The sequence below is a fragment of the Lepidochelys olivacea genome, assembly GCF_965140295.1.
Source record: "Lepidochelys olivacea isolate rLepOli2 genome assembly, chromosome: 2".
Taxonomy (NCBI): domain Eukaryota; kingdom Metazoa; phylum Chordata; order Testudines; family Cheloniidae; genus Lepidochelys; species Lepidochelys olivacea.
Genome location: NC_140412.1, coordinates 120,678,969 through 120,693,680, shown reverse-complemented (window position 1 = coordinate 120,693,680; position 14,712 = coordinate 120,678,969). Strand labels below are relative to the sequence as shown.

At 38.6% G+C, this 14,712-nt stretch overlaps 1 protein-coding gene across 2 annotated transcripts in view; it reads left to right on the top strand.

Annotated features, from left to right (window-relative positions):
• The window catches only part of EXOC2 (exocyst complex component 2), a 185,358-nt gene that overhangs the window by 86,852 nt on the left and 83,794 nt on the right, over positions 1 to 14,712 (top strand). For both annotated transcript variants that reach the window (XM_084618786.1, XM_084618785.1), the window contains exons 12-14: positions 1,608 to 1,733; positions 5,902 to 6,026; positions 14,163 to 14,231. In XM_084618786.1, the coding sequence (XP_084474912.1) occupies positions 1,608 to 1,733; positions 5,902 to 6,026; positions 14,163 to 14,231 (320 nt within the window). The remainder of the gene's footprint in view (positions 1 to 1,607; positions 1,734 to 5,901; positions 6,027 to 14,162; positions 14,232 to 14,712) is intronic.

The window sequence follows — 14,712 nt, the reverse complement described above, 5'->3', positions numbered from 1 at the left end:
TAAAGAGAGTACTGTTACACAGAAGAAGACAAAAAGAAAAGGAGGACTTGTGGCACCTTAGAGACTAACCAATTTATTAGAGCATAAGCTTTCGTGAGCTACAGCTCACTTCCTCAGACAGTTACTCACTACATATACTCTCAAAAATGGACCAGATTTGTCTGTTGGTGTGACCTCAAACATATTTCACTTATGACCTCATCGCTACCAGATGTACTGGACTATATCCTAACACTAAAAAGTTTGGGGCTATCAATGAACTTTGTTAGAGTCCACCTGGCAGCAGTCATGGCTTTCCATTCTCCAATAGAGAGTTATTCCACTTTTGCCCACCCAATGACAGTGAGGTTCCTCAGGGTGATCGTTAATCTTTTTCCCCCAGTCAAGCGTCCTACTTCGGTTTAGGGTTTGAGTTTAGATCTTAAATGCCTTATGTGACCACGGTTTGAACTGATGGTTACCTGCTCACTTCTCCATTTATCAATGAAAATGACATTCCCAATAGCCATCGTGTCAGTGTGATGGGTTGGGGAAATAAGGGCCCATATGTCATGCCTCCCTTTCACAGTATTTTTAAGGACAAAGTCATGTTGTGATCACACCCCAAATTTTTACCTAAAATCTCCTCTGAGTTCCATATTAACCAACCCTTTCACCTGCCAGTGTTCCACAGTAAACCTCACCTAGATAAACAAGAGGCACTGTTGCACGTCCTTGACATCAGAAGAGCCCAGGCCTTCTAGCTGGACTAAACCTCTATAAAGACCCCAAAATTTTTTTTCTCACTTGCAGATAGATCGAAAGGGTCTTCAATTTCTAATAAAAGATTTTCCTTGTAGATAACTGACTGCATTAATCCTTGCAATGAATCTCATAATATTCAAGCACCTCCGGACATACTAACTCTCTCTACATGGTCCATTTCCATCTGTATGGCATGTCTCAAAAACATGCCCATTATTACTGAAATACGTCAATCCGCTGCTATATATATGATGCTGAACACTATGCAATAACTCACAACTCTGCTTCCAATACTATGTTTGGCTCAGATGGACTGTTTCATACTAGACTCCACTACAAAGCCCCCCTCCTCCTTAAAGTGGAACTGCATGGTAGTCACCTAGAGTGAAGCACTCATAGGGACACTACTTGAAGAAGAAGAAATGGTTGCTCACCCTGTGCAGTAAACTGTAGTTCTTAGAGATGTGTCCATATGGGTGCTCCACTATCCGCCATACTTCCCCTCTGCTTTGGAGTTCTCTACTATATGGGTTCATGGTAGAGAAGGAACTGAGGGCGGTTCACTCATACAGTGCTATGTAACAACGGCACAGGGCTGACGAGCACATGTGCAGGCCGAATGAACACTGCTATGAGAAATCTCTGATCAGATGTGCAAGGAGTCCAAGCACACCTATAGGACACCCAGAGGGCCGCACATCTCGAAGAACTGTACTTACTGCACAGAGTGAACAATCATTTCTTTCTTAGGTTGAAGACATATTTTTATTACATAATTTTGAACCCAGCACAGTCCTTCTGCAAATGAAATTGGGGTTTCATAAGAAAATAAATATATTAATAACTGTGTCACTGTTTTTCAGGCAATTCATTGCTACATAGCCCCATGCTAGACTTGGATAGTGATGTGCGTCCGTCTCCACTCGGTCATCTCAGTCAGACTGCTTCGCTGAAAAGGGGCAGCAGCTTTCAGTCAGGTCGTGATGACAGTAAGCATCAGTTTCATTTATAAAATAAAAAACTACTTCTGACAAATCCCTAGGCCTGGTATATTTTACTATGTGTTCCCCAAATATTTAAATATGAGAGAGGGTAATCATATTCATTGTTTTAGTATGTTGACAGAAAATGAGCCACCAGTCCGTAACAGAATAATATATATGTATGAAAGTTATTTTCATATTCTGCCTTACTACTCTATAAAGACAGAAGTTTCTTAAAGGTAAATTGCAAAGCGAAAAGGGTGTGTGCTTATTACAAGATGGGATCAGTCAAGGAGGAGCCCACACAACTGGACAGTTATCCTCCCCTTATAGATAAGATCCTAAATAAAAATCCCCCTCCTCCTGAAGCAAAAAACATCATACCAAATCATTCTCCCCTTGCTGAGATAAAAACTACATCCAAATCCAAGTCACAATCAAGACAACAAAGTCTCTTTCCATGTTGAGTTCAGTCTTTTCCCCACACATTAGGGACTACTTTCCTATTTTTATTATATCAGTCTGTTGGTCTCTGTAATATGAACCTCAGCTGCATTTAAATGTTCCCCTGTTACTTAACACCTCCAGGCCTGGTTCTGTGATCCTATAAACCCACCAGGGAAAATAAGATTGCATGCCTTGGTTTTACCTGGCTGTCCATAGCCAAGCTCCTTGTTATCTTCCAGGAACTGGATGGGCAGCATGAAAACCAATTTTTTTTAAGTTCCCATGATGTAGGAGTCTACGTCCCATTGAGCCCCGAGTAGTGAGATCACAGGTGGCAGAAACTTGAATTTGTATCTTTCTCAGGCCTTCCTTACAGGGAAGAGAAGTTTTAGTCAGCCTTTTAAAAACTTTGTGGTAGGGTTGGGGGATTATTTTGGTTTTTGTGTAAGGGCAAATTCTGATGAACAGTTGATATAAAAATTCAACATCCACACCCTTTCCTTAGAAACTGAGGAAGTTACAGCTAAGGTTTCATTCTGTTGTGGTGTTAGTATCCTGCTTAAATATCCAACAAAAGCAGAGAAATAAAGTCTTTCTATTCCTGAGTTAAAAACAAGCCAGGTAGGTAACAAACTTTGAATCTATCTTTTATACATCATAAAGAGCAGTAAAGGGAGAATCATTTTTTACTAGGGCTGTCAATTAATCGCAGTTAACTCACGTGATTAACTTAAAAAAATTAATCACGGTTAAAAAAATTTAAACACAATTAATCAGTTTTAATTGCACTGTTAAATAATAGAATACCAATTGAAATGTATAAAATATTTTGGATGGTATTCTACATTTTCATATATATTGTATTATGTGTTGTAGTTGAAATCAAAGTGAATATTATTTTTGCTTACAAATATTTAAACTGTAAAAATGATAAACAAAAGAAACAGTATTTTTCAATTCACCTCATATAAGTACTGTAGTGCAATCTTTTTGTCGTAAAACTTACAAATGTCGATTTTTTTGTTACATGACTGCACTTAAAAACAAAACAATGTAAAACTTCAGAGCCTAGGAGTCCACTCAGTCCTACTTCTTGTTCAGCCAATCACTAAGAAAAACAAGTTTGTTTACATTTAAGGAAGATAATGCTGCCTTCTTCTTGTTAACAACATCACCAGAAAGTGAGAACAGGCATTTGCATGGCATTTTTGTAGCCGGCATTGCAAGGTATTTGCATGCCAGATATGCTAAACATTCATGTGCCCCTTCATGCTTCGGCCACCGTTCCAGAGGACATGCTTCTTTGCTGATGACACACATTAAAAAAATAAGTGTTAATTAAATATCTGACTTAACAGCTTGGGGGAGAATTGTATTTCCCTTGCTCTGTTTTACACACATTCTGCCACATATTACATGTTATAGCAGTCTTGGATGATGACCCAGCACATGTTATTCATTATAAGAACACTTTCACTGCAGATTTCACAAAACACAAAGAAGGTACCAATGTGAGATTTCTAAAGATAGCTAGAGCTCTCGACCCAAGGTTTAAGAATCTGAAGTGCCTTCCAAAATCTGAGAGGGACGAGGTATGGAGCTTGCTTTCAGAAGTCTTAAAAGAGCAAGATTCTGATGTGGAAACTACAGAAGCCAAACCACCAAAAAAGAAAATCAACCTTCTGCTGGTGGCATCTGATTCAGATAATGAAAATGAACATGCGTCGGTCCGTGCTGCTTTGGATGGTCACTGAGCAGAACCCGTCATCTGCATGGACGCATGTCTTCTGGAACATTGGTTGAAGCATGAAGGGACATGTGAATCTTTAGCGCATCTGGCACATAAATACCTTGTGACACCGGCTCCAACAGTGCCATGAGAACACCTGTTCTTACTTTCAGGTGACATTGTAAACAAGAAGTGGGCAGCATTATTTCCTGCAAATGTAAACAAACTTGTTTGTCTGAGTGATTGGCTGAACAAGAAGTAGGACTGAGTGGACTTGCAGGCTCTAAAATTTTACATTGTTTTATTTTTGAATGCAAGTTTTCTTGTACATAATTCTAAATGTATAAGTTCAACTTTCATGATAAAGAGATTGTACTACAGTACTCATATTAGGTAAATTGAAAAATACTATTTCTTTTGGTTTTTTTACAGTGCAGATCTTTGTGATCAAAAATAAATATTTAATGAGCACAGTACACTTTGTATTCTGTGTTGTAACTGAAATCAGTATATTTGAAAATGTAGAAAACATCCAAAAATATTTAAATAAATGGTATTATGTTATTGTTTAACAGTGTGATTAATTGCAATTAATTTTTTTAATCGCTTGACAACCCTATTTTTTACCATTGTAATTTATCTTTATTCTTTAACTGCAAGTTTATACCATTGTTTCATATTCTTTTTATGCTGAATATTCACAGGGGCTCTGACACAGAGTGCTAATCAGCAGTTTTATATGGGCTCATGTTTGTCTAGTTGGTGACTTTCTATGCTATATGACCAATATATGACCAATATTTTTGTAATAGATTAAAGACAAATACCATAAGCTATCCAGTAGTCTTCCATGCTCCCATGGAATCATGTAAAGTAGTTTCACGCTCGTTAACTGTGTAATCTGTGAAAGACCTAAGACTATACAAAAAAATCTCAGGTCCCCTTTGTAATCAGTTTAAAGGTCTTTGGCTTCTTTGCACCCACATAGTTTGCTGGAATCTGACATAAAAAGCGTGCAACGTTTATTAATGCAGAATAGTTTGCTAAGAAACATAGCTGTGATAATCAAATGGAGAAGACAAACATGATTGGAGGCGGAAGTTTCCTATCTCACCTCCGCTTTCCATGCTCATCCACCCTCTCCTGTATTTCCTCTTTCCCGTCTCTCACCTGACAAGAAAACAGGAGAAGATCCACCTCTTCCCCTGTGTTCCCAAAGTTGTGACTCTATTGATGTCTAGTGATGGATAAGGTACCAGGCTTATATAGAGGTTTATGCAACTTCAGATAATTTTTCTCTTATTTTTTGGTCTCATGTCCCAGGTGAGAAATGCTACACTTACTTTTATTATGATTTTTTGAACTTCTAATAGTACTGGTCATCCAAGAGTCTCAAATTGTTTTACAAATATTAATAAATTTATCCTCCCACCTACAGCATCAGTATCCATCCCCATTTTACAGAGAATGAAACTAAGGCTTTGCTAATGAAATTGTGGCGAGGTTGATGAGTGAGATCACACTGGAAGTCTGTGGATGATCTGAAAATAAAACTCAGATCTCCCATTTTCCAGTCTTTTGCCTTCATTTCAAGACAATTGTACTGCCTCCTTCCACCCCCTCCCTCACCCCATCTTTTAATGGCTAAGTCTCTGATCCTCCCTGTTCAGTTATCATTTAGCCTGGTTTAAAGATCGATTTATGATAGTGGATTGTTAAGATGTACAATATAATTCAGTGGGGCCATACGAGCACCTCTATATAGAAGACATATTATACTTAAAGTACCAACCCCCTCAAAAGAATATATGGAAATAAATCTTGCACGTACACAAGCTCTATGCCATATGGACCAAGTCGTAAAATGTTGCCATTAACACCTGAGAAATTATAGATATGCATGATAGATCCATTTTTTTTAATCACACTGCAGCATGCATGTTAAAAATAGCTTTATTATCAATTCAAAGTTATTTATTCTTTCTCTTTTCCGCTTAGCTTGGCGTTGTAAAGCTCCTCAACAAGTTGCATTTGTTGAAAAGTTGACAAAACTCGTTGTAATTCAGCTCCCCAACTTCTGGAAGCTTTGGATTTCTTATGTGAATGGAAGCCTTTTCAGTGAGGTATGGGTTCATGCATACACATAACCTAAATGTCTTCAGATAGACAAAGCTCATAGGAATTATTTTGTATTTAAATTTGAGTTTGAAACTGCAGAAGTATAGTACCTCAGTGGAGAAGACGCCTGACTAAGATTTCTTTCCAGCTTCTGGATTACAGAGATTTGTAGAATGACATAAGCAATTGTACATCTACTGATTGGTGGTTGATTTGGGATGAAGCAATGGACCCACTTTGTATGTTATGAATGCTGATCAGTAAATTTCCTAGCAACATATATGTAAGGATGCTATTTTTAAAAAAAACAAAAAACGGAAGGCTTCACAATAGGAACTATTTTGTACTGTAGTATAGTTCTCTGAGTGACCTACTCTTAACCATTGAAATGTATATAATTTCAGTCCTGCTTGTCAAGATCATCAATCAACTGTCCCTTGTTGGATCTTACATTTAGCAACACCTGAGAAAGGAGACAAGATGTTTGGTAATCTTAAGAAATGATAAACTAGATGAATCTTAAAGATATGAGAGACAAAGCCAGAGCGATAGTGTTTGGCTCTGGAATGGGCATACATATTTTGTGACTTTGAAGAATTTGGATATGAGGATAGATTTAAACCCAGAGTTTCAAAATGACAGAAGTCTAAAATTGTGTGTACACAAACACACAAGTGTACCCAACCTATGTGCAAAATAACTGTAGTGGCATGTGTCACAATTATATGTGTCCCTCGTCCAGTCTTGTGTTAAGTAAATCTGGCCCATTAATTGTGTAACATTACTGTATCATGCCCAGAGCAACAGAAAATATTTTTCAAGCTCTATCATCAAAAGGAATCTAACTCAAACCAGTGATCATCCAAAATGACAGTGTTAATAACTTAGTAATTATTCACATATCCATAGCATACGGTCATATAACCATTATAACTAGAGAATATAATATCTTTTGATTTATATAATTGCTAGTCACCAGTTTACAAAACTACAGTGTATTTGGCAGAAAACGTTAGGCTGAAAATGGTCTGGCCATTTCTCTATTTTTCCAGTAGCAGGATACTAAGGGTGGGGCATCCCTAGAAGAGGAAGTATAATTATGTCATTATCCAATGATGATGAAAGTCATTGGCTGGTAATAGAATAGGGAACCTTCAATTGCTAAGTCATCAGTTCACATCAGACCCTGAGCTGTGGTATATGAAGTTCTTACCAATATGATGGTTGATTTCAGTCTAATTCCTAGAAAAATGTCATGTGCCATATTTTTGGAGTTTAATGTACGCAACCTACGCACCTGCATTATCATAGAATATAAGGGTTGGAAGGGACCTCAGGAGGTCATCTAGTCCAACCCTCTGCTCAAAGCAGGACCAATCCCCAACTAAATCATCCCAGCTAGGGCTTTGTCAAGCCTGACCTTAAAAATGTCAGGTCAAATTATATATAATTTGAAAGCTTATTTTAAGTGCATTTAGATGGGGTATGATTTGGAACTGTCAAGTGGTGCTGTAAACCTGTAGGTGAGGTGAAACAATGGTACCCAAAATGATAAAGTGTCATATTTGCACAGTTGCGGACACACTGCAACATGACTATGACCACAGTTTTTACTGTTTTAAATTAATTTCATCACCTTCATGTAGTGTTTATTGGTCAAAGCTACCAAAAATGACTGTATTAAATGATTGTGTTGGTTTTGCATGGGCAATTTTTTTTTCCAGGAATGATGAAGCTGTTTAGCATGTGAGAAAAGTTTCGAATATCAATATTTTGCAATGTACTAACATGAAATGTTTTCACGTTGCATATTCTTAATTGTCAAAGTATCTCACAAGTGATTCTAATAGTTTTCTATATTTTCAGTTGAAATGTGCTGATCAGATCAGTCTCACGCCGAAGGTTATGCACCAGTAGCAGTAGATTGCATTCTCGGAGTTTGTATTGCCTAGTGGGTAGATATAACTATACGTGAATTTCTAATGTAATGCTTCCCCATTTTTAAGCATTTGTACAAAACAATGTAGTATCTAGTCTGCCTGGTAGAAGGTTTTAATTTGTACTGCCTATGCATGCAGTACTAACCTTTGAAATATTCTAGAAACTAGCTTTTTAATTCAGTGACACTTATGCATGGGTCAGTACTAGTGTTAGAGATGATGGTACAGAGCTTCATATTATGAATATGCGAAAGCTATGAGAGAAGGAAGGGGCCTAACCAGAAGTACTGAAGACAAAGTCCACAATTAAGTCCTTGCTTCTGTACTGAAGAGGGATGAAGAGCATGTTACAGCTCTTATCAACCATGTCATCAACAATATGAGAAACCAATTTGACCCTGAATCACATCCAGAGGCACTCATCAACACATCTACAGGATTGCACATAGCATCAGTTGTACAAGAGTCACTACTGAAAATAGCAGGTGGTGGTGAAGAACAAATGGAGAGATTTGTGAGAGGTGCACTTGATTCTGATGGCACACAAAACTTCTTCAGCCCAGTCTAGAAATTTCACATCAAAACATTTGCTTACATAGCCAAGAAGACTAAATTTAAGTCTGGCAAGGAGGGACAATCATAACAGCTCTCAGTCCCAGAATTGTTTTCCCACAGAGCCCTATCCTTAGCAAGATGGAGAGATGATGTTTCAATTGCGACTGTTCCTAGGGCTGGTCTATACTGAAAAGTTATATTGACACTGCTGTGTCTCTCAGGGGTTTGAAAAATCCACCCCCCTGAGACAGACAGCTATGCTGACCTAGTCCCCAGTGTAGACATGGCTAGGTTGACAGAATAATTCTTCCATCGACCTAGCTACCACTTCTTGTGGGGGAGGTGGGTTAACTATAGTGACTAGACAACTTCTCTCATCATTGTGGTGAGTGTCGACACTAAAGTGTTACAGCAGCGCAGCTGAAACACTGCAACTGTGCCGCTGTAGCTTTTTAAGTAGAGACATACCCTCAGTCACCCAATAGGATCTGTGCCTATGTCCCTTTTTCATGATGATGGAACAGTAAGAACAGACAAAGCTGCATTAGGGCATCTGTTGAAAGCTCAAGCGGAAAAAAAATCCATGAGCTAAGAGCATGCAACAAAGAAATTATAGTGTACCTCTCAGATGCCAAGGCTGTCATACAAATGATAGCCGGAGGCAAAGTCTACACATTTGATAAATTGTCTGCTGAGTACTTGAGGCAGGTCCTAAAAGGATTTGAAGCTAATTCTTTAATTGGAGTCTTTGAGGGGTATGACAATAGTAACTCTGAAAACTTCAGAAAAATAGCTCCAGACAGGATCTAAGGTTGGATGCAAGAAATACCAGGTGATTGGTGGACACCCTGTGCCTCCATGGGAAAATGTTTTAAAACATGGAATCCAACGAACACTCAATTGCAAAATTCCTCTGTGAATGTATGGTTCAAAATGCACCTGAGTGTAGGAGCACACCCAACACAAATACCACCTTTCCAGTGGTGAAGCAGCAATGTCCATCACCGGTTGAGCTGTTGAAGAAGCCCAAGACCTGCACAGTATTCAAGAGAAAGCTGATACAAGGATGCTTCTGTATGATGTATGTGCCAGTATGGCTTTTGGTGTCAATGGAACTATTGTAATTAGGTCACCTGATACAGATGTTTTGGTCCTTGCTGTTCACTACCTTCCAAAAATAGAACACCTAGATAACATGTGGATCGAAACAACCATCATTACCAGCACAACTAACAAATATCTCTTCATATCTGTGCATGAAATCTGTGATGCACTCACGCTGGACGTCTGCAACATGCGTCCTGCTCTACATGCCTTGACAGCATGTAACTCTGTGACATACCTATTTCGTATAGGAGAAAAAAAAATCTGTGTTTAATGTTGTCTAAACAAAGTGATCGTACTGCTTCAGAGCCTTCCAAATTGGGAGATTGTGGTGGACAAGCTGCAGATTCTGCAGCAAGGAAGTTGATAGTAGTCCTGTATGACCAGAGTGAAAAAAACCCCACAAAGACCTGACTTGCTTGCACCTCAGTCTGGCTATCAGAAAGGACTGGTCAGTGGCCAGAAACCCACCATGTGGGGAGAGTTTTGAAGAGCATGTCACAACAGCATCTTGGCAAACAAAGGTTTGGATGTCTTCACACATAGGTAAAGCAAATAATGGATCACCATTACAACATGGAAGGTAAAATGAAGATGATGAAGAGCTTCTTGTATTCTTCAAAGGCCCAGTGGCATCTGAGCCTTCTACAAGCTTATTTGTGCCTGTACCAGTAAGGGTTGCTGAGCAATCAACTGTGTCTGTAGCCATAACATTCTTGCCTGCACAAAAGTGTGTAAATGCCAAAGCAACAAAGACAGTGATAGCCCACTCACTCTTGACAGAGATCACGATGATGTACAAGATGATGATAATTGCCCAGAAATGTCACCAGCGTTATCACATTTCAATTATACCAATACAAATGTATTACTAGATTTTGTTTTAAATTGTTTAGATCAACGGTTCTCAAAGTTTAGCAACCAGAGGACCCCAGTTTTGATTTTAAAATTTTTGGGGACCCTCAAACCCACCCGCTCAGCCCTTGCCATGCCCCTGACCCACCTTTTTGAGGTCATGCACCCCACTCATTCCATCCACCTTCCCTCTGTTGCTCAGTCTTCCCCACCCTTACTCACTTTCACCAGGTTGGGGCAGGGGGTTGGGGTGCAAGAGGAGGTGAGGGGTCTGGGCTCTGGGAGGGAGTTTGGGTGCGGGCTCTGGGCTGGGGCAGGGGTTTGGGATGCGGGAGGTTAGGGCTCTGTCCAGATGGTGCTTACCCCTGGTGGCTCCCGAAAGCGACCGGCAAATCTCTCTGGCTGCAGCTCCTTTGCAGGGGGTCCCTGTATGTTGCCCCTGCCCGCAGGCACTGCCCCCAAAGCTCCCATTAGCCACAGTTCCTGGCCAATAGGAGCTGTGGAGTCAGCGCTCTGGGTGGGGGCAGCGCACGGAGATCCACTCCCCCCAACCAACCCGGCCCCCCAGGGCCTCAGGAACGTACTGGCTGCTTCTGGAAGTGGCTCAGAGCTGGGGCAGGTAGGAAGCCTGCCTTTGCCCCACTGCGCAACTGGACTTTTAGTGTGCCTGAGGTGTTGGAAGGGAGGAGGAGGAGGAGTTGATCAGCAGGGCCTGCAGACCCTCTAGGGTACCCTCTGGGACCCCCAGGTGTCAGTGGACCCCAGTTTGAGAAACGCTGGTTTAGATTGTTGCGGTGGTGCTTTGAGGTCACAAAGAAATCCAATTTTATGTCTTTGAGTAAAACTTAGTGTCATTAAACTAAAGAAATGAATGCAAATTATTTCAAAGGGATCATTTTAACATATTTATGGTGTCATTTTTATCCTCCATTTCTATGGTAATAGCACCACATGATGGCTCCATATCATATCTCATCTTACAAGTAGACCTAATAAGCTTCCAAATGATGATGTATGATGTGCATGTGTGTACAGAGGGTACATTAAGTCAACCAAATTGGTGTGGTCTGCCGCTCACCTAAAATCCTCAGAAGTGGATGCATTTTGTTTTCCTCATTTCATACATGGAAATCCGAGGGAAAGAGATAACATGCATTTGTCAATGTCATACAGTGATCCAGAAGTAGAGGCAGTATTAAAATGTAGGAGTTTGACTCCTGCCCAGTGTTTTTTCCATAGAGAATCATGTCATGAGTCTCGTGAAGGCAATGAGAATCCTCCTGAAGCTTTTAATTTGAAAATAACTACAGTTTTGGTAATAATACATTTCCAGTTATTAGAGATTGGATTTGGACTTTAAACCCTCAACTGTAAATTAATGTAGTTTCTCTCGGTGAGAAATTTCAAGAGACACTGACACCATGTTTACAATTGTAAACAAAGTTGAGTAGTTCTGCTTATGAGAGTAAGTGCAAGAGAGAATGCAGCAATCTTGTATAATGTCTGGTCAGAACATTGTTTCCATTTCAAAAAAGTTGGGAGTTAATTTGTATGTTATACTTTTAAGATACCTATACTGTACTTCAATAGGGCCAGATTCTGACTGCACAAGCAACTCATCCTCATCCCTTTGCTCCTTTTTTGTCCATATGTAGGAAATGGCCAAAATTCTGTGGACAGTGCAGGCTCTTGTTGCCACTAGCTATCTGAAAATGGATGGGGGCCTTGGAAACCTCATTACGCGCTCCTGAGGAGAGCTTCAGCCACAACACCCCCACAAGCTGTAGAATTTTGCCAATAGTACGGATTTTAGGCATCAATGAAGATGTCCTTACTACGTTTCCTTGCTATTTATTGACATGTGAGAAACAAAATATTGTTCACCATAGTTTTGGAGACAGAGAGAAAAAATCATGAAAACAACCATTTGAGAACCTTTTGAGTGAAATCCAGAAGCCTGAAATAGATTAACTCTAATACAAAAGAAAAACCCAGTGATAAATAACAAGCTGGTTTTATTTTCTGTTGTGAAGTTATATATATTTTTCTTGGCAAAAAGGTAGGCTGTTTGTCTTAGAATAGTGTCAGTTAAAGATTTATGTGCTATTTCTAACAGCTTAAAAAGTTTACAGCTCTTTGAACCACTCAGATCCATATGAAGGAGCATATGTGAAGTCAAAACAGTGAAATACAACCGTTGATCTCACCACAAAGTAGTTTTGGTCTGTCTGTGCAGGAAAGGGTTAAGATTTTTATTCAACGAAATCACTAAGGGAAAAAATATCTTAAGATCTTTTATATTTTTTCTTTAATATAACTTCACATCAGGGCTTTAAGGGAGCAATCAAAACTGTTTTAAAACTTTAGTAATATTTTAAAAGGTACCTACAGCATAGACAAGTTTATTCAATATGATTGATTTTTTTATCAGAAAAAAAGCATAAAAGAACATATGAGCTTCATCAGTAATATGCAGGAATTGTTCTAATTAATATAAGATAATACAGTTCAGAATAATAAAGGAAAACAGAGAATTTAAAAACTCTAAAGTGTTTTTGATTAAAAGCTACTTTCTATTTAAATTTCTTGTTGGTAATTTTATGTTAACTACAAAATTTATTTGGCATTCATAAAAATAATCTGAAGAACTTCTAACAAATGATGAATTATTAAAAAAAAAACCATGAAACTTATTTAGTCATTTAAAAAAATATAGTGATTATATACTGCTTTGAGGACAGTATTAAGAGTATCTTTTCCAAACTACAGTTCTGCTAATATATCTTTTGTCCAGTAGGTGTCACAGTGCATACGTTAAATTAGCAAATGTTCTTAGCTATATAATTCCACCTACTTTTCTAATCCAATCTTTTAAACAGCTTTTTCTGTTAAACTTACTTTGTGTTATGGCACACTTCACACACAAATATATAATTATTACTTGCATTTGAAAACTGCTAACAGTAAGAGCACTGTTTAAGCCATATTCTTTTCTTCACGCAACTGTAACCGAAGTTGCTAGTGCAGATGTGCTTTTGTGCTTCTAAATTTTCAGAGACGTGAATTGTCCAGCAAGATGATGATAAATCTTCGTAGTAAGTCCATTACAGATGATTTAGTTCTTCACTGTGGAGAATAATGGCCTCTGTCTTCTGAAACAAAGTACTAAACCAAAAGAAAAAGGGGAACACACAGTACTTCTACACTATCCATCATTATAAAGAATGTATTTTATTTTAGACCCAAATTTTCCTCCAGGCACCTCTCACCTACTGGGGACTTGAAGATTCTTTTCCTGCAGACTTACTGCAGGATTAAGCCATGGATTTTAGAGCTCTTTTAACAATGTTAATGCAAAATCATAATAGGAAAATATTGCTTGTCTTCAATGAAGCTTATACTTCTTACATTGTTATTTTACTTCCATCTTTTATTTTAGGTTCTTATGGCATATTGTGCCCCACACTTAAACACTAGCAGCTTAATAGCTACTATAAGTAAATACTTGTTGACTTGTGGAGAATTTGCTTGTAGATGTGACTTGAGTTAGCATCTTTTATCCCATTGTAAACTCACTAATCACTTTTGACCCCTTCACCTTGATACACAGTTTTTAGAATGGTTTTAAAATTGAAAGTCATGGTTACGAGACACTGATACTTCTCAATTGTTTCTCATTTTTACAAGACTGCTGAAAAATCTGGTCAAATGGAAAGATCAAAGAAGAACGCTAGGCAAAGACAAAATGATTTCAAGGTAAGCTTGGTGTGCAGACTTATTTTCATTTAGGTGGTCCTTCAAATTAAGACACCTGAAGAAGGCTTAATTTTCAAATAGTGGTGAACGTTGACCCTGTAATAATCAGGCTTTTTTAAGCTGTTTTAAATTCGGCACCCAAAAAACAATAGTCGCTTAAAAAAAAAAAAGCCCTGATCCTTGCTCCACAAGAGACTACAATCTAAGTAAAAGGCAGATATCTTGTACTGGCAAGTATGCTTACACATCACTGGCCATTTAAGAACCTGCCGTCACATCTGAAGCCTCTACACACGATCACACTTTGGCTGTGGTGGGCCCTACATCTTGGAACTCACTTTCTTTATATCCAACCCCCGAAATCCATTTTATTTTTATCCCTCCTTTTAAAAAAAAAAAAATCTTAAATCTTTCTTATTTTTCAGTTGTTTTTTGCAGTGAGCCTTATTAGCCCTATGTTTATTGCCTTCCCTTTCCTAAT